Below are 19,153 nucleotides of genomic sequence, written 5' to 3'. Positions count from 1 at the left end.
AAAAAAATTAATATTGAAAATAATGATGTGGATGCCTCAATAAAAACCAAGATTGAAATCTTTTTAAGTGAATATGATATACATAAATTTAATATGCGTTTCCTCATTATGTGATATTTTATATATTTTAATATGACAGATATTTTTATCATCTAACACCTTGTATGACCTGTGTTCCTGTCATAACTATTGTACTGGTTTCCTGTAATTTCCACTACTTTTAATTTTAAAGCAAATGGACACTAAGATCAAAAGTTTGGACAATTTTTGTAAGAAATACTATAAAATAATTTATTTTAGCTGGAATTAATTTTCGCTGAAAAGAATTTTTGGGTGTTTTCTAAGGAATTTATTTTCACTGATTTTTGACAAGTTGAATGTAAAACATAGGAAAAAAAGGTATATTCGCTGGATTTTATTTTCACTAAATCATTCCTTCACCAAAAATTAATTTCAAGCGAAAATTAAGTATTTTACAGTAATAAGCTTTGTGAAAATCAACATACATGTACATTGTTAGACACTGTTATTATGCTATGAACATTATAATTTTAATTTTTTGAAATTTCTGTGATTTGATGAATCAATGGCATTCCTGAGAACAAAAGTTTGTGAAAATCATTGATGCAACTGCCTTTACAATTCCAGTGAAATTGCTACTTCCACAATATTTTGTGACTCACACACTACCGGTACAATAATTAACCCTTTGAGCACAATTTTTAATTAATCCAATTAAAAATAACCCTTTGAGAACAATTTTTTCTTCTGCTCAAATTTGGGTGAATTTGTTCATAGTTTCTGTAAATTTGACAGAATTCAATCATGATTTTGAACCAAATAGACCAAATTTGACATTATTTCTAGCTTTTGATCAAAAAAATTGAAAATTTCACACCACTTAATGTGGAAAAGAGCCGACTATAAAGTATTTTGTGGATAGCGCCTGAAGTTTGCCACTCAAAGAGTTAAACTACAGCACATGCACTATGGTGTTTTTAATTATATAACTCTGAGCTGAATTAATTTATTATTATTGATAATTTAATCAATGCATTACTGAACAGTTAAATTCTGGTGATCAGAAATTAGGATATCAAACATTGAATAAATTAAATCTTACCCTGTCGTATAATTCAAACATTTCCTTTAGCGCTGGGCTAACAGGAACGTTGAGATATTTAGCAAAGTCGTCAATATGAATCGTGTTATCATCTGATCTTGCAATTTCCGAGTAGATGGCCAGAAGATCAGTCATATTCTCTAGCGATAAACTGCAAAAAAAAAAAAAAAATAGAGGAAAAAAGAAAACTATAGTGATGAGTAAAAAACAAACAAAAAATAAAAACCTCTAAATAAAAGAAAATCGCAAAATACTGAAATGTCACCATGCAGTCCAAGATATGAACTTTGACCCCCAGACACATGGATGTATTGAAGATATTAATTAATGTGATTGGCAAAGTAAGGGTTTATGCTGACACCAGATTGTGTCAGTTTTTATTTTTGTAAGTGAAATTTACTACAAAGATTGTTTGATTTCTGTCATGTATATTCCCTATATTTATTAGCATATTTGTTTTATATATTGTGTGCCACAAATAATTTTTATTTTTGTTGTTAAACAAGCAGCCTGTCGGCTGAGATAGCTCCGCTGTTAGCAATGCACATTTCAATTAAAGAACAGAAGATATCATTAGAAAATGAGCAAATCTGAAAGAGGTTCACATGTAGTACCTATATGCATAATATATCAAAGCAATTGGACTTGCGGTTTTCAACAAGAAGTCAAAAATATCACTTTTTACCAAAAATTACAAAAATATTCATCAAAATTAGTGAATTAAAGATATCATCATGAAATGAACAAATCTGAGAGAGGTCCACATGTAATACCTATATATGTAATATCAAAGCAATTGGACTTGCGGTTTTCAACAAGAAGTTGAAAATATCACTTTTTACCAAAAATTACAAAAATATTCATCAAAATTAGTGAATTAAAGATATCATCATGAAATGAACAAATCTGAGAGGGGTCTATCCAAGCTACATATACACCAAGTATCAAAGCATTCAGGCTTTTAGTTTTCAAGAAGAAGTCGAAAAAGTAAAACATTGACACGGACGACGACGGACAATCACTCATATGATAAGCTCCGCTCGACAAAGTCGACAGCGGAGCTAAAAAAACAAACAAAAAACTTTGAACCATACTTGGTGAAAAATTAAATTCACTCACACACACACATACACACACGCAGAAGCTCATACAGACACACATAAAGATGTTTGAACACAGATACAGACAGATCTAAGAACATTATACAAACTGAACTAACAATGGTATAAAACATGAACAATGAGTTATCAATATTTATTCATACAAATAAATAAATAATCTTCTGGTTAAAACTACAAGTACTTTATATTTTGTGTTCTCTTAAAAAAATGACATGAAATGACTACCTAAATAAAAGATCTTGAAGAGCATTTTATATGGATACGTTTTCTTCACTTTGTTTAAACTTTCAGGCAAAGCTAAAGCAGATCTGATCTGTGCCCAAAAGAATCTTATCAGTATCCAAATGTATTTAATTACACTGTTGGTGTTATGTTTCCACAGACAGACTTTTGGACAAGATATTGTTACATTTTTCAATTACAAACTACCCAATTTTTAGCAATATCTTCAAAAGCATATAAACCATCAACACTTTAAACCATTTCACAATAACAGTGAAAAGAGATAATAAATATAGTATGTAGATAATATTCCAGAGTTTGAGTGAGATTCGACAAAAATCATTATTAAGTTATCCTGAAAGTGTTAACGACGATGACAACAGACATGGTAACCCCACATACCTTGCATCTTATTATTAATACAAGCAAAGTAATAAAGATTATTAGTAATAAAATATTAGTCCTAAATTAGATTTCAATGAAACCATTTATTGCAAAGATTTCAAAGCAACATGTCGTAATGATATATTAATGATCTCAAGTTGCAAATTAAATATGCATGAATTAATTTCACATTCTTATCAAATATTGAAATACAAAAAAAAAGCTGCATATGCACAAGAAATTCCATCTACAATAGACATAATGGTACCAACTTTCAGTTTTTTTTAGAGAAAATGAAATAGTTTGCAAAATCAAATGAATGAAAAACTGCACTGCTAGAAATTGTTTCATTTTGATTATTTTTTACCTTGTAGTTGCAGTCATGGCGTTTCTACTTGTAGTTGCAGTCATGCTGCTTCTACCTACATTTACTAATTCTAACAATATCAATCGAGGGCTAGTATAGTTTTTTGAACAATGTCGTCTTTTACATGCTTTTATTTCAGTTAAATATTTACTTCACTTTGTGTTTATTCTACTGTTTTCATGTCTGGGTGCTCACCGTGTTACCATGCAGTGTGTATCGCCTATTGTCATGTCTGGGTGCTCACCGTGTTACCATGCAGTGTGTATCGCCTATTGTTATGTTCGCTGTTTTTTCTTGTGTAGTGCAGCTTAGGTGGGACACGGTGAGCGTCCTTTATGCTAATTAAGTATTTTAAACTGTAACTTGAGTGTTTGTGTCGTGAATACTTACTTAAAGGATGTCTATTGCACAGTGGGTGTTCGAATTTCATTTGCATTGGTTACTTTACTATGGGATATCTAACATGCAGAGGTGCACCCATCCAACTGACAGTCTTATAATACATAAAACTTTGCATACAAATTTGCATAAGAGTCGCACATACTGATATTTGAAATGATTGTGATTTCAGCAATAAATCTACATTCAAGATTCCATCATGTCATACTGTAGATATATGCATGCAATAAATGCATAATCCTACTCGCGACTGAGATTAGGCTTAAAAGTAAAGGTCAGAGAAATATAAGCAAGGTATCTCAAACAAGCAGCCTATCGGCTGAGATAGCTCCGCTGTTAGCAATGCACATTTTAATTAAAGAACTGAAGACATCATTAGAAAATGAACAATATGTATAGTATCAAAGTAATCGGACTTACAGTTTTTAACAAGAAGTCGAAAATATCACTTTCTACCAAAAATGACAAAAATATTCACCAAAATTAGAGAATTGAAGATATCATCACGAAATGAACAAATCTGAGAAAGGTCTACATGTAGTATCTATATATGTAATATCAAAGCAACTGAATTTTTGTTTTTTAACAAGAAGTCGAAAATATCACTTTTTACCAAAAATTACAAAAATATTCACCAAAATTAGAGAATTGAAGATATCATCACAAAATGAACAAATCTGAGAAAGGTCTAAATGTAGTATCTATATATGTAATGTCAAAGCAATTAAATTTTCGGTTTTTAACAAGAAGTCGAAAATATCACTTTTTACCAAAAATTACAAAAATATTCACCAAAATTAGAGAATTGAAGATATCATCACGAAATGAACAAATCTGAGAAAGGTCTACATGTAGTATCTATATATGTAATATCAAAGCAACTGAATTTTTGTTTTTTAACAAGAAGTCGAAAATATCACTTTTTACCAAAAATTACAAAAATATTCACCAAAATTAGAGAATTGAAGATATCATCACAAAATGAACAAATCTGAGAAAGGTCTAAATGTAGTATCTATATATGTAATGTCAAAGCAATTAAATTTTCGGTTTTTAACAAGAAGTCGAAAATATCACTTTTTACCAAAAATGACAAAAATATTCACCAAAATTAGAGAATTGAAGATATCATCACGAAATGAACAAATCTGAGAAAGGTCTACATGTAGTATCTATATATGTAATATCAAAGCAATTGAACTATTGGTTTTTAACAAGAAGTCGTAAATATCCCTTTTTACCAAAAATGACAAAAATATTCACCAAAATTAGAGAATTGAAGATATCAACATGAAATGAACAAACCTAAGAGAGATCTATCCAAGGTACATATACACCAAGTATCAAAGCATTCAGGCTTGTAGTTTTCAAGAAGAAGTCGAAAAAGTAAAACATTGACACGGACGACGGACGCCGATGGACAATCACTCATATGATAAGCTCCGCTCGACAAAGTCGACAGCGGAGCTAAAAATAACTATGCGCACCTGCAAATCAATATTGAATAGTAGACATATATCAAGTTTGATTAACCCAGTCATCTTAGAAATCAGATTGCAGACATGTTCAATCAATGAGATTTAACAATTTTACTATCAAAATGATTTACCAGTCAGACAAATTCAATCAGGTGAAAAAACAAGCAGCCTCTCGGCTGAGACAGCTCCGCTGTTAGCAACGCACATTTCAATTAAAGAACAAAAGTATCATTAAAAAATGAACAATATGTATAGTATCAAAACAATTAGACTTGCGGTTTTCAACAAGATGTGGAAAATATCACTTTTTACCAAAAATGACAAAAATATTCATCAAAATTAGAGAATTAAAGATATCATCATGAAATGAACAAATCTGAGAGAGGTTTACCCAAGGTACATATACACCAAGTATCAAACCATTCAGGCTTGTAGTTTTCAAGAACAAGTCGAAAAAGTAAAACATTGACACGGACGACGGACAATCACTCATATGATAAGCTCCGCTCGACAAAGTCGACAGCGGAGCTAAACAAGCAGCCTATCGGCTGAGATAGCTCCGCTGTTAGCAATGCACATTTCAATTAAAGAACTGAAGACATCATTAGAAAATGAACAATATGAATAGTGTCAAAGCAATTGGACTTACAGTTTTTAACAAGAAGTCGAAAATATCACTTTTTACCAAAAATAACAAAAATATTCACCAAAATAAATTAATTAGAGAATTGAAGATATCATCACAAAATGAACAAATCTGAGAAAGGTCTACATGTAGTATCTATATATGTAATATCAAAGCAATTGAACTATTGGTTTTTAACAAGAAGTCGAAAATATCACTTTTTACCAAAAATGACAAAAATATTCACCAAAATTAGAGAATTGAAGATATCATCACGAAATGAACAAATCTGAGAGAGGTCCACATGTAGTACCTATATATGTAGTATCAAAGCAATTGGACTTGCGGTTTTTAACAAGAAGTCGAAAATATCACTTTTTACCAAAAATTACAAAAATATTCACCAAAATTAGAGAATTGAAGATATCATCACGAAATGAACAAATCTGAGAGAGGTCCACATGTAGTACCTATATATGTAATATCAAAGCAATTGCACTTGCGGTTTTTAACAAGAAGTCGAAAATATCACTTTTTACCAAAAATGACAAAAATATTCACCAAAATTAGAAAATTGAAGATATCAACATGAAATGAACAAATCTAAGAGAGGTCTACCCAAGGTACATATACACCAAGTATCAAAGCATTCAGGCTTGTAGTTTTCAAGAAGAAGTCGAAAAAGTAAAACATTGACACGGACGACGACGGACAATCACTCATATGATAAGCTCCGCTCGACAAAGTCGATATCGGAGCTAAAAAAAAATAGTATTTTATGAAATTGCATCTGTGTGATAATTTTGAACATGTCAGATAAACAGACTTTGTCTGCACAGTGACTTAAAATAGAGATATGCAGTTTCTAGAAGAAATCAAATATATTTTTTTATCCTAATTATTTACCAAATTTTCGTAATTTGATTAAAAAATTTCGACTTATCACAAAATTGCGTTCTAATACTAACTAATTATCAAAATCGTCAAAAGTATCTACTGCTCCGACATAAAAAATACCGAGACTATATTATGGTAGTTTTCATTAATATAACTTTCGACAATCATGCACCCAAGTTAACAGCTCCGCTCAATGTTAGTGAAGCTAAAAAAAGGAGCCATAATGAAAATGGAATAGCATATATTATCTCTCTCACCAGAGTGGAGTGCTTTCATTTGATATTTCCACAGTTAATTAAGACCCCCTCATGTTATTTTATCAAAGCCTTCATTTTATCCCGCTCAACACATGCGTGCTCACGCACAATCTTATCTTATTATATTTGCATCACAGTGAGAGCACTGAACCCTTTCACAACTAATCTCAACTTTGATTCGTAACCTTCCACCAAATAGTACCCTGTTCGCTTCACAAAATTAATCTCATTTGGAAAGCAGGCAACATTCAGTACTGCCAATTAAGATAGCGGAAAATTCTGAGAATTGAGATTTGAGTTTCACCTTCTATCAAGTACAGAGAATGAGAACAAACATGTTTGCCTGTTTCTTGATGAAGACAGTCCCAAAAGTATAAAACAGATTCTGTTTGTTTGAAAAAGCAGGAAATTGTCTTAAACCTCCAATCTGACTGTATAATTATTGCACCTAGAACACTGGCAATGATAATGTCCTTAATCAGCAAACAGTCAACACCTCTGACGAGAGATTCAGAAAACCAGCATTACTGATAGGAGAACATGTTACTGGTTTGCTATGCATGCCTGGAGATTGTTAAACAATTAGAACAATCCGAGTCAAACCAACTTCAACGGGAGATGTCAAACTAATAGTTGGGACATTGACTATAAATAAAATATAACGATGCGATTGCCTTTCAATTTATTTCATTCAATCTTATAAATTTGTATATAATAAAAGGCAAAGTTATCTAAACAAAATGTATGTACTGACACAGTATGAAATATCACAATACAGTTGCATCTGGTGACACTCATAACTGGCAATGTCGCTGTTTTGGTGTTCTGATAGCCCCGTCACACCATAACATTTTGGTCAGCGTTCTCTGAACGTTCCAATCGTCCAATTTCCGAGCATTCTGGAACGAGGTAAACACATCCAGCGTTCGATTAACGAGTGCCTAACGTATGACTAGTGTGTTCCTAACGCACGAGGAGCATTTAAGGTAGAGATGCAGTTTATTTGGCTTGCTTTTTAATTGAGTAATTAGACAATGAAGATGGTATTATATATCCAACATGTTATATATTTTCTGAAAGCTTATTATACAAACTTTGTAAAACTTGTCTTTATTATAAATATCCAGAATGCGTTTTTGATTTTGGGTCAAAAATATGCTTTTTTGGACAAAAGTGGTTTAAAAAAAATTAGCTTAAAAACTTCAAGTCCATTTGTGGGTAAAATGACATCACTGGATACCTTGGTATACTACTAATTCAAATGCGTCCAGTCATCTCTCTAACGACTTTCAAAGTCGCACAGCATGACCTCAAAGTTCACTCTTTTCTATTTTTGCATAATTTATATATCCATGTTAATTGCGGACTTGTTATTTTTGTTCCACTCACCGTAATAAACTGTCCGGACGCATTTTGAAGGGGGAACACCTTGTCAATAATGTGTGAAAATTTCGAGGCAAATGGCCAAAGCGTCTATCAGCTATTTTAATTTAAAACCCAAGAATTCACCAAAAATAGAAGACGAGAAAAAGGCTATTTTGCATATTTGCGCGTTAAACCGGGTAAGATACCCCTGGAAATCATTTACGTGTGCTAACGTGTCACTAGCGCGCGACAAACGACTTTTAAACATTAAGTGAGCGCGTTGAGCATGTATCTAACGTTTGGTCGTTAATTTGACGTTAGTCGCATGCTTTATGTGCGCTAGGGGTACGTTCAGCGGTCGTTGACAGGCTGCTAGTGAGTTGTTCACTGCAAAGCGAACAATTGGTAACAACTAAGTAACGCTAGAGCAACGACTGACTAACGATTGTCGAATGCGTCGAACGTTAGCAAAATGATCGAAGAACGTTATTTAACGTTTAACAGCCTTTAAAAATAAACGTTGAAGAACGCTGGTCTCAAATGAAAACTTTTGTGCATGTTCAAAACTTTTTTTTTGGATCAGCGTTATCCGCCGATTCCCGACGATCAGCAACGATTACCGACGTTCACTAGCGTTCTCACGGCGCTCTTCTGGCGCTGTCCCAGCGACTTTGGGCGACTACCAACGTTTCCTCAAACGCCAGAGAACGCTAGCCAGAACGTCATGGTGCGACAGGGCCTTGAACAATATGGCAGAGACAGTAAACTGGCACTGACATAAAGTCTGTTTACAGTCTTGTTTTACTTGAGTTGTTATATTCTGCATCAGTCTAATGAGGTGTCTCTCACTGGACTAAAACCAAAACGCATGTCTGAATGAAATGATGAAAATACCCCCGAGGACAAAGAGATATAATAACAGTTGCCAAATCGCTTGGTAAATTGCTCTGTGACAGTACAACTTTCTGAAAATTATAGGTACCCAAATAAAGATGATAATAACATTTTGTGATTCCCCCATTATTTCTTGGTGTGGGTGTGATTTTCACTAAATTATTTCCTAGGGTCGTAAATTTCAGAAATAGGAATAACTATGCGACATGTAATTTACACAAGTATCTGACCTTTCTCATGCTATTGAACACGCCTGGAAAAGTACATTTTTCAACCTGGCTGACATTATAAATGCGAAATGTGTTTTTGTTACAATGAAAATCCAGAGGGAGTCTATGATGGAGGCAATTAAAGAAACCCTATTCAACAAAGATGAGTCAAATCTATATAAAGAGAGTTTGAACATGGCAAAAAAATAATTCGTTTTCTGTGGGTGATTGCAGCACAGATAACTACAATGCTCAGTTGTGTGAAGAATTTGATGAGTCTGTCTAAAACATTCTCTTTGACGTCATCATCATTTTTTTTGCCTCCCCTCCCCCATCTCTTTTCGCATTATATATGTAGAATATGGACGAGGTAAAAACTGAACAAGCAGCCTCTCAGCCGAGATAACCCTGCTGTTAGCAATGCAAATTTTAATTAAAGAATTAAAGATATCAGATTGCAGTTTTCAACAAAAAGTCAAAAATATCACTTTTTACCCAAAATAGAAAAATATTTATGAAATTGGAGAATTGAAAATATCATCACAAAATGAATAAATCTGAGAGAGGTCTACCTGAGGTACTTGTATGTATAATATTAAAGCAATTGGACTTTAAATACGGTTTTTAACAAAAACTCGAAAATATCTCTTTTTACCTAAAATTCTACAAATATTCATCAGAATTAAAGAATATTACACTTGCACAGCTTCTGAAAAAAGAAATATGCTTGCAATGTAAGTTATGTAGATCACAGCAGACAATGGCATGGGACATCAATCCAGGAAGTAGTTTCATCTACATGTAGCTGTTGGCATGGTGATTGATAATCAAAGTTGAACTCAGTGCACATGCAACACATTTCAATCAACACATCTTGTTATCAATTTTCCAATCACTTCACAGAATTACTAATAAACCAATTACGATGTCGCGGCTCGTAACAATGCTGCAAACAGGTAGGGAACTGTTAGAAATACTGCAAGTGACAAACAATGTATCTGTAATCGCTTCTCGTCTTTATTAATATTCAAGAGAGCTTTAGCGCAATTGTTTTTTTTATTTGACTGTTAGTGCTGTCATTCCTCCATTTTTTATGCGTGAAGTGTAAGTTGCTACTTCTTTACATAACTACAGTACACTTCACCACAGAGAGACTACATGACAGGGCTGGGTGCCTGTTCTGTTGATCCATTTACGCCTGTTCAACCCTGAGCAAGGATTTCAACAATCACATTATTGTTGAATTCAATTTTCGACTATGACTGAGTACTCCATTTACGCACAATGCATTATGAAAAATTTCTAATTAACAATTATATTATTATGGTAAAATATTGCTTTATTGGAAATTCGCTGAAATCAATTAAATCTTTTAATAATGTCAGGGTTTATATAAATAATAAACGACTCTTATCAGTACATGTCATCAAAAGTCCTAATTGATGAGAATGGATAAAACGTACTGAAAATTTACATAAACATTCTGTCTATGAATCCCACGCATCTTGATTGCAAAAAAAAAACAAACAAAACAATAGATTAATATGTAAGGTAAGAGTTATTATACTTTTGCTAAAAAAAAATACAGCAAAAAAAGTAAAAAAAAATAATTTCATGGCAAAATGAACATAAGAAAAACATGTATATTAGCGGTATATCTAATAGTGAAATATGACATCCACAATTGATGAAGCTACTAGAAATGACAAATGATTTCATAATCAATATTTGTAATCGGTTTGGTGATTTTTGACACAAAATACAACTTTGATTATAATATCAAATTGTTCTCTAAAAGACTGAAATAAAGTTAATATCCATGGCGACCGATCCATCTAGTGTTCTTCACCTTCTCTTTGGAATCATCTTATACTGAAGATATACGTTCAGCTTTCAAATCAACTTATCTGTTTCAGCAAGCATCTTAAGTGAACTGAGGATTATTGTGATGGATATCAGGGAGATACATATTAAACTCTTATTTCATTATTATCCTTAGAACAGAGAAACCTACTCATAAGGGCTTAGCTATCATCAATTGTAAAACTTTCAAATATTTAACTAGATTTCCAGCTATGAATTAAATTGACGATTAAAGATCAGTTTATCACTTGAGCTTTTCTTTACATGTATCCAGGGTGTAATTGAAAACATAGTGAAATTAATGTAGGCTTGCTCTGATCCCATTATTATTAAGATTGCAAGAAATATTTGAGGTTTAGTCCCCATGCATTTGGGAACACTGTGTTAAAACCTTAGCGAAATAATATTCAAGAAACGCTAAAATAATGGAAATTGAAAAATTTGGGACATATGTAACATTTCATGTGACTGTAGTCAGTCCACCCCGAGGTGCATATGTATATCACCAGTCATTCCAAATATAGTTTTTAGAGTTGTATCCCATATTCTAATAATGGTATATTCACTTCTTATGCGTCACTATATTACAGTAAATATCACGTAACTACAGAGTTATAACGCTTCATCGCTAAAAAGTGTGATTGCAACATGGATGAATATTAAATGATCATGTTTTAACTATATCAACAGCAGTTAATTTAAAATGGACATAATTTATAGTGGCTTAAATTGTGACTGTTATGAGTGTCTTATATAGCAGCCCCAATCCCCTGCCAAGCTAGCTGGAATAAATTTTCGCTTAAAGCGCGGTAGTCGTCACGCCACGCATGCGCGAGATCTATGGGTCTCATATAAACAAAGATGGCGACTTTGACTGTTGCGCAGATCAACGAGTACAAACTGAGATGTTACCAAGCTTTAATTAGGTATTTTTTTAGGTGATTGGAAGGTATCGAAGAAGTCACCGGCAGTAATTAGTGCAAGTGGAGCCCAGGTCAACTACCGCGCTTTAAGACTTTTTGGGTGTTTTGTATGGAATTTATTTTCACTGATTTTTGACGAGTTGAATGCAAAAAAGGTATATTTTGCTGAATTTTATTTTCACTGAATCATTTTTTCAGCAAAAATAGCGAAAATTAATTCCAAGCGAAATTAAAGTATTTTGCAGTACACAGTATCTGAGTAGCTTTTATCTGATCACCAAACCACGGCCCAGCTATTAACGAAAATTGTGTGAAAATGTTTAATTTCAAACAAGCAGCCTAACGGCTGAGATAGCTTCGCTGTTAGAAATGCACATTTCAATTAAAGAACTGAAGACATCATCAGAAAATGAACAATATGTATAGTATCAAAGCAATCGGACTTACAGTTTTTAACAAGAAGTCGAAAATATCACTTTCTACCAAAAATGACCAAAATATTCACCAAAATTAGAGAATTGAAGATATCATCACGAAATGAACAAATCTGAGAAAGGTCTACATGTAGTATCTATATATGTAATATCAAAGCAATTGAACTTTTGGTTTTTAACAAGAAGTCGAAAATATCACTTTTTAACAAATATGACAAAAATATTCACCAAAATTATAGAATCCAAGATATCAACACGAAATGAACAAATCTAAGAAAGGTCTACATGTAGTATCTAAATATGTAATATCAAAGCAATTGAACTATTGGTTTTTAACAAGAAGTCGAAAATATCACTTTTACCAAAAATTACAAAAATATTCACGAAAATTAGAGAATTGAAGACATCATCACAAAATGAACAAATCTGAGAGAGGTCCACATGTGGTACCTATATATGTAATATCAAAGCAATCGGACTTGTGGTTTTTAACAAGAAGTCGAAAATATCACTTTTTACCAAAAATTACAAAAATATTCACCAAAATTAGAGAATTGAGGATATCATCACAAAATGAACAAATCTGAGAAAGGTCCACATGTATTTGTAGTACCTATATATGTAATATCAAAGCAATTGGACTTGCGGTTTTTAACAAGAAGTCGAAAATATCACTTTTTACCAAAAATGATAAAAATATTCACCAAAATTAGAGAATTAAAGATATCATTACAAAATGAACAATTCTGAGAGAGGTCCACATGTAGTACCTATATATGTAATATCAAAGCAATTGCACTTGCGGTTTTTAACAAGAAGTCGAAAATATCACTTTTTACCAAAAATGACAAAAATATTCACCAAAATTAGAGAATTAAAGATATCATTACAAAATGAACAAATCTGAGAGAGGTCCACATGTAGTACCTATATATGTAATATCAAAGCAATTGCACTTGCGGTTTTTAACAAGAAGTCGAAAATATCACTTTTTACCAAAAATGACAAAAATATTCACCAAAATTAGAGAATTAAAGATATCATTACAAAATGAACAAATCTGAGAGAGGTCCACATGTAGTACCTATATATGTAATATCAAAGCAATTGCACTTGCGGTTTTTAACAAGAAGTCGAAAATATCACTTTTTACCAAAAATGACAAAAATATTCACCAAAATTAGAGAATTGAAGATATCAACATGAAATGAACAAACCTAAGAGAGGTCTACCCAAGGTACATATACACCAAGTATCAAAGCATTCAGGCTTGTAGTTTTCAAGAAGAAGTCGAAAAAGTAAAACATTGACACGGACGACGACGACGATGGACGACGACGACGGACAATCACTCATATGATAAGCTCCGCTTGACAAAGTTGACAGCGGAGCTAAAAAAAAAGGTTTGTTTTCACCGAAAACTGTTTTTGTCAAACTTACCATGTAGGAACCAAATAATGCATTAGATTGGCAAACACAAACGGCAAAGGCCGTATGGATGCATTTCTAATTTAGCAAGTACAGCATTTACGAACACAGATCCATTAAGATAAATTGTTTTTGAACAGTCAACATAGATAATGACATATTAAAAGAGATTGTAATCATACAAAAAACGCAATTTACATGATATGCATTCAATGTATATCCGCAGAACTGCCCCTGGCTACATAGATATGGATGCTTCAAACAGTTTACGGGAAGATTGACTTCCAGATAAAGATTTGTCATCATGTAATAACAGTTTATCCAAGAAATTACAGAGAGAAGAAATTTTAAAATGTCAAATGATATATAATTGGATCTGATAATTATGTGCTCCATGACGAAAAAAACAAAACAGCCCATTGTCTGACAGCTCTGCATTTTGAGATACACACTGTGAAAGCCACAGTACTCTGGACATGTAGAAGATAATAAGAGAAATGAACGGTGGATGTCGAATTTCATGTAAACAAGCAATGTATTTTAAACATGTTGTATACGTCGCTATGAGTCCCATATATCAAACAGGACGTGGCACGACGACTACCGCCCTTTAGCATAAAGGTATTTTTGGTCAAAAATACCAATATTAGTTATCTGAATATTATATGGAGATTTCAAAGAATGAAAAAGGTAACATTTAAAAGAAAACAGAATATATACATCCAAATCGGTATAGGCATAGTCTGTGAATAATTAGTGCTACCAACATTTATTCATGAGGTCAGAGGTCAAATTTAATACAGTCTCAGATCACGATTCCACAGGTTCAGATCAAAGGGCTTTACTAATAAGAAAACATTTGGCAACACTTGAGTGCTAATAAGATTTAACAAGTTCAAGTTAAAGTCCAAATAATTTCAACATTAAGTCTTGAGTATTTGAAATGTGTGCCAAATTAGAATGAAATGTATCTACATGTATAAGAAATTGTTGCATCCATACACACATGGCTCAGTACATAAGAAAACTTTGTCGTTTTTATGAAAAGTATTTACTGACTGTTTTCCTTTTCTTATTCTCGCAATCAAATCTGAGTTAAACACAAACAGTATTTGAACAGTCAATGGTTTTTTTTACATGTCACGAAACCCCTACAGGCAAAAAACAACAGTAATTATATTTGTATTTAAACCATGTAGGATTCTTCCAGCATACAGACATTTAATTTTCAATAAAATTAATTAAATATATTTTCAGAAAGTTGGGATATTATATCTTTGGGCAATCATATTATTACTTTTGTGTCGCATGGAACATAGTGTACCTATAAAAACCTTACTATCAGGAAATTCAGAAATTCATTTCAAATGACATACTGCTGTACTAGAGTTACTCGCTAAAGTTAACAGAGTTACTCACTAGAGTTAACAGAGAGTTACTCACTAGAGTTAACAGAGTTACTCACTAGAGTTAACAGAGAGTTACTCACTAGAGTTAACAGACAGTAACTCACTAGAGTTAACAGAGAGTTACTAGAGTTAACAGAGAGTTACTCACCAGAGTTAACAGAGAGTTACTCACTAGAGTTAACAGAGAGTTACTCACTAAGGTTAACAGAGAGTTACTCACCAGAGTTAACAAAGAAATACTCACTAGAGTTAACAGAGAGTTACTCACTAAGGTTAACAGAGAGTTACTCACTAGAGTTAACAGAGAGTTACTCACTAGAGTTAACAGAGTTATTCACTAGAGTTAACAGAGAGTTACTCACTAGAGTTAACAGAGTTATTCACTAGAGTTAACAGAGAGTTACTCACTAGAGTTAACAGAGTTACTCAGTTCAATATTAAGAAGTAAAAGGATCATCTGATTGCACATCATCGACTTTTGCCAGACAAATTTTGTTATTGACAAAAAGTTGATGAGAGTAATCAACCAACTTTAAGAAAGAGAAAATTATGGTAATCACAATGTTTCAATCAATAAACATGAATTTTTCAAATTAAAATGGCACCAGTCTGATAGCCTCAAACACATGAAAAATCACCAAAGTGTGTGCATGCAAGTACATTACAAACTCGAACTCAGAATGGCCCACATATATGCATGAAAAAGCAATACAAAAGTCACTATTTTTGGAAATTTGAAGCAGATAAAAAAAATTATCAGGTGGATCATGAATAAAAATGAAATCAACAAAATGGGGAAATGTACACATGAAAAATGAAAATGAACACAAAATCACTAACAGAAATTGAATGAAGGAAAATAAATCAATGTCTTTGAATGAAGACTTAAAAGACATTCCTTTTTATAAGTAGGCAATAGTTACGACCACTCTAACAATCAATACACATAGACTCACAACATTAACTGACAATGCATTTCAATACCATCCAAGTAAATAGATGTACATGTACCAGCGGGTATAACAATTTTTTTTTTTTACAAGGTACATACATGTTACTCATCACTCAATCAATACGGAACTATTTCTGTATCTTATTACTTGCATACGCTTTATCTATTACCACCCGAGATATCACACACATACTCAGAATAGAATGTTGGCAAGCTTATATGTCTTGCTGATGGTAATAGAAAAAAACAGAGAACTGTATTGCGTCGGTATTTCATGATAAGCAACCATAATCTTAGTTTACAACGGTAGCACACACATATATGTATAATCTCCCAAAAGGAAATAGATTATAAGAGTAAATGCTTTTTTTATGCGGCTTCTTCAGATCGAGGATATATATTTATTTTTGAAAGAAAGCAATTAATGTGTAATATTGTGACCTAATCAACATAAAAAGATTATACAATATAGTGGAAATTTTCAGATTAAAACTTCCCTTGATTAAAGAAACAAACTGCCAAAAATTGTAATCTCTAGATATTGCCATTTTCCAACAAACATATCACATTCTTTCACACAGAAAATAGAGAAAGTTAATCTAAATATTGATCAAATTCTAACGTCAATTTAAGATTGCAGCTTTTTGTTTTAATATTTCATTAAAATAGATAAAATTACATAAATTTATAAACAAGCAGCCTCTCGGCTGAGATAGCTCCGCTGTTAGCAATGCACATTTCAATTAAAGAACAGAAGATATCATTAGAAAATGAACAATATGTATAGTATCAAAGCAACGGGACTTGCTGTTTTCAATAAGAATTCAAAAATATCACTTTTCACCAAAAATGACAAAAATAATCATCAAAATTAAGTAATTGAAGATATCACCACGAAATTGACAAATCTGAAAGAGGTCCACATGTAGTACCTGTATATGTATATGTAATATCAAAGCAATTGGACTTGCGGTTTTCAACAAGAAGTTGAAAATATCACTTTTTACCAAAAATGACAAAAATAATCACCGAAACTAGAGAATGAAAGATATCATTACAAAATGAAAAAATCTGGGAGAGGTCCACTTGTAGTACCTATGTATGTAATATCAAAGCAATTGGACTTGTGGTTTTCAACAAGAAATTGAAAATATCACTTTTTACCAAAAATGACAAAAATATTCACCAAAATTAGAGAATTGAAGATATCATCATGAAATGAGCAAATCTAAGAGAGGTCTACCCAAGGTACATATACACCAAGTATCAAAGCATTCAGGCTTGTAGTTTTCAAGAAGAAGTCAAAAAAGTAAAACATTGACACGGACGACGACGGACAATCACTCATATCATAAGCTCCGCTCGACAAAGTCGACAGCGGAGCTAAACAAGCAGCCTATCGGCTGAGATAGCTCCGCTGTTAGCAATGCACATTTCAATTGAAGAACTGAAGATATCATTAGAAAATGAACAATATGTATAGTATCACAACAATCGGACTTACAGTTTTTAACAAGAAGTCGCAAATATCACTTTTTACCAAAAATTACAAAAATATTCACCAAAATAAATTAATTAGAGAATTGAAGATATCATCACAAAATGAACAAATCTGAGAGAGGTCCACATGCAGTACCTCTATATGTAATATCAAAGCAATCGGACTTACAGTTTTCAACAAGAAGTCGAAAATATCACTTTTTACCAAAAATGGCAAAAATATTCACCAAAATTAAAGAACTGAAGATATCATCACAAAATGAACAAATCTGAGAAAGGTCTACATGTAGTATCTATATATGTAATATCAAAGCAATTGAACTATTGATTTTTAACAAGAAGTCGAAAATATCACTTTTTACCAAAAATTACAAAAATATTCACCAAAATTAGAAAATTGAAGATATCATCACAAAATGAACAAATCTGAGAAAGGTCTACATATAGTATCTATATATGTAATATCAAAGCAATTGAACTATTGATTTTTAACAAGAAGTCGAAAATATCACTTTTTACCAAAGATTACAAAAATATTCACCAAAATTAGAGAATTGAAGATATCATCACAAAATGAACAAATCTGAGAAAGGTCCACGTGTAGTACCTATATATGTAATATCAAAGCAATCGGACTTGCGGTTTTTAACAAGAAGTCGAAAATATCACTTTTTACCAAAAATGACAAAAATATTCACCAAAATTAGAGAATTGAAGATATCATCACAAAATGAACAAATCTGAGAGAGGTCCACATGTAGTACCTATATATGTAGTATCAAAGCAATTGGACTTGCGGTTTTTAACAAGAAGTCGAAAATATCACTTTTTACCAAAAATGACAAAAATATTCACCAAAATTAGAGAATTGAAGATATCATCACAAAATGAACAAATCTGAGAGAGGTCCACATGTAGTACCTATATATGTAGTATCAAAGCAATTGGACTTGCGGTTTTTAACAAGAAGTCGAAAATATCACTTTTTACCAAAAATGACAAAAATATTCACCAAAATTAGAGAATTAAAGATATCATTACAAAATGAACAAATCTGAGAAAGGTCCACATGTAGTACCTATATATGTAATATCAAAGTAATTGCAGTTGTGGTTTTTAACAAGAAGTCGAAAATATCACTTTTTACCAAAAATGACAAAAATATTCACCAAAATTAGAGAATTGAAGATATCAATATGAAATGAACAAACCTAAGAGAGGTCTACCCAAGGTACATATACATCAAGTATCAAAGCATTCAGGCTTGTAGTTTTCAAGAAGAAGTCGAAAAAGTAAAACATTG

The 19,153-nt window shown here is 32.2% G+C and overlaps 1 protein-coding gene across 3 annotated transcripts in view; it reads right to left on the bottom strand.

Moving 5' to 3' along the window:
- LOC102809674 (lysophosphatidylcholine acyltransferase 2-like) overlaps window positions 1-19,153 on the bottom strand; it is a 44,069-nt gene that overhangs the window by 7,788 nt on the left and 17,128 nt on the right. For all 3 annotated transcript variants that reach the window (XM_085500213.1, XM_085500211.1, XM_085500212.1), the window contains exon 8: window positions 1,124-1,274. In XM_085500213.1, coding sequence (XP_085356339.1) covers window positions 1,124-1,274 — 151 coding nt within the window. The remainder of the gene's footprint in view (window positions 1-1,123; window positions 1,275-19,153) is intronic.

Source organism: Saccoglossus kowalevskii, chromosome 6 (genome assembly GCF_978046115.1).
Source record: "Saccoglossus kowalevskii chromosome 6, keSacKowa6.1, whole genome shotgun sequence".
Lineage (NCBI taxonomy): Eukaryota > Metazoa > Hemichordata > Enteropneusta > Harrimaniidae > Saccoglossus > Saccoglossus kowalevskii.
This window is presented reverse-complemented; position numbering and strand designations above follow the sequence as displayed.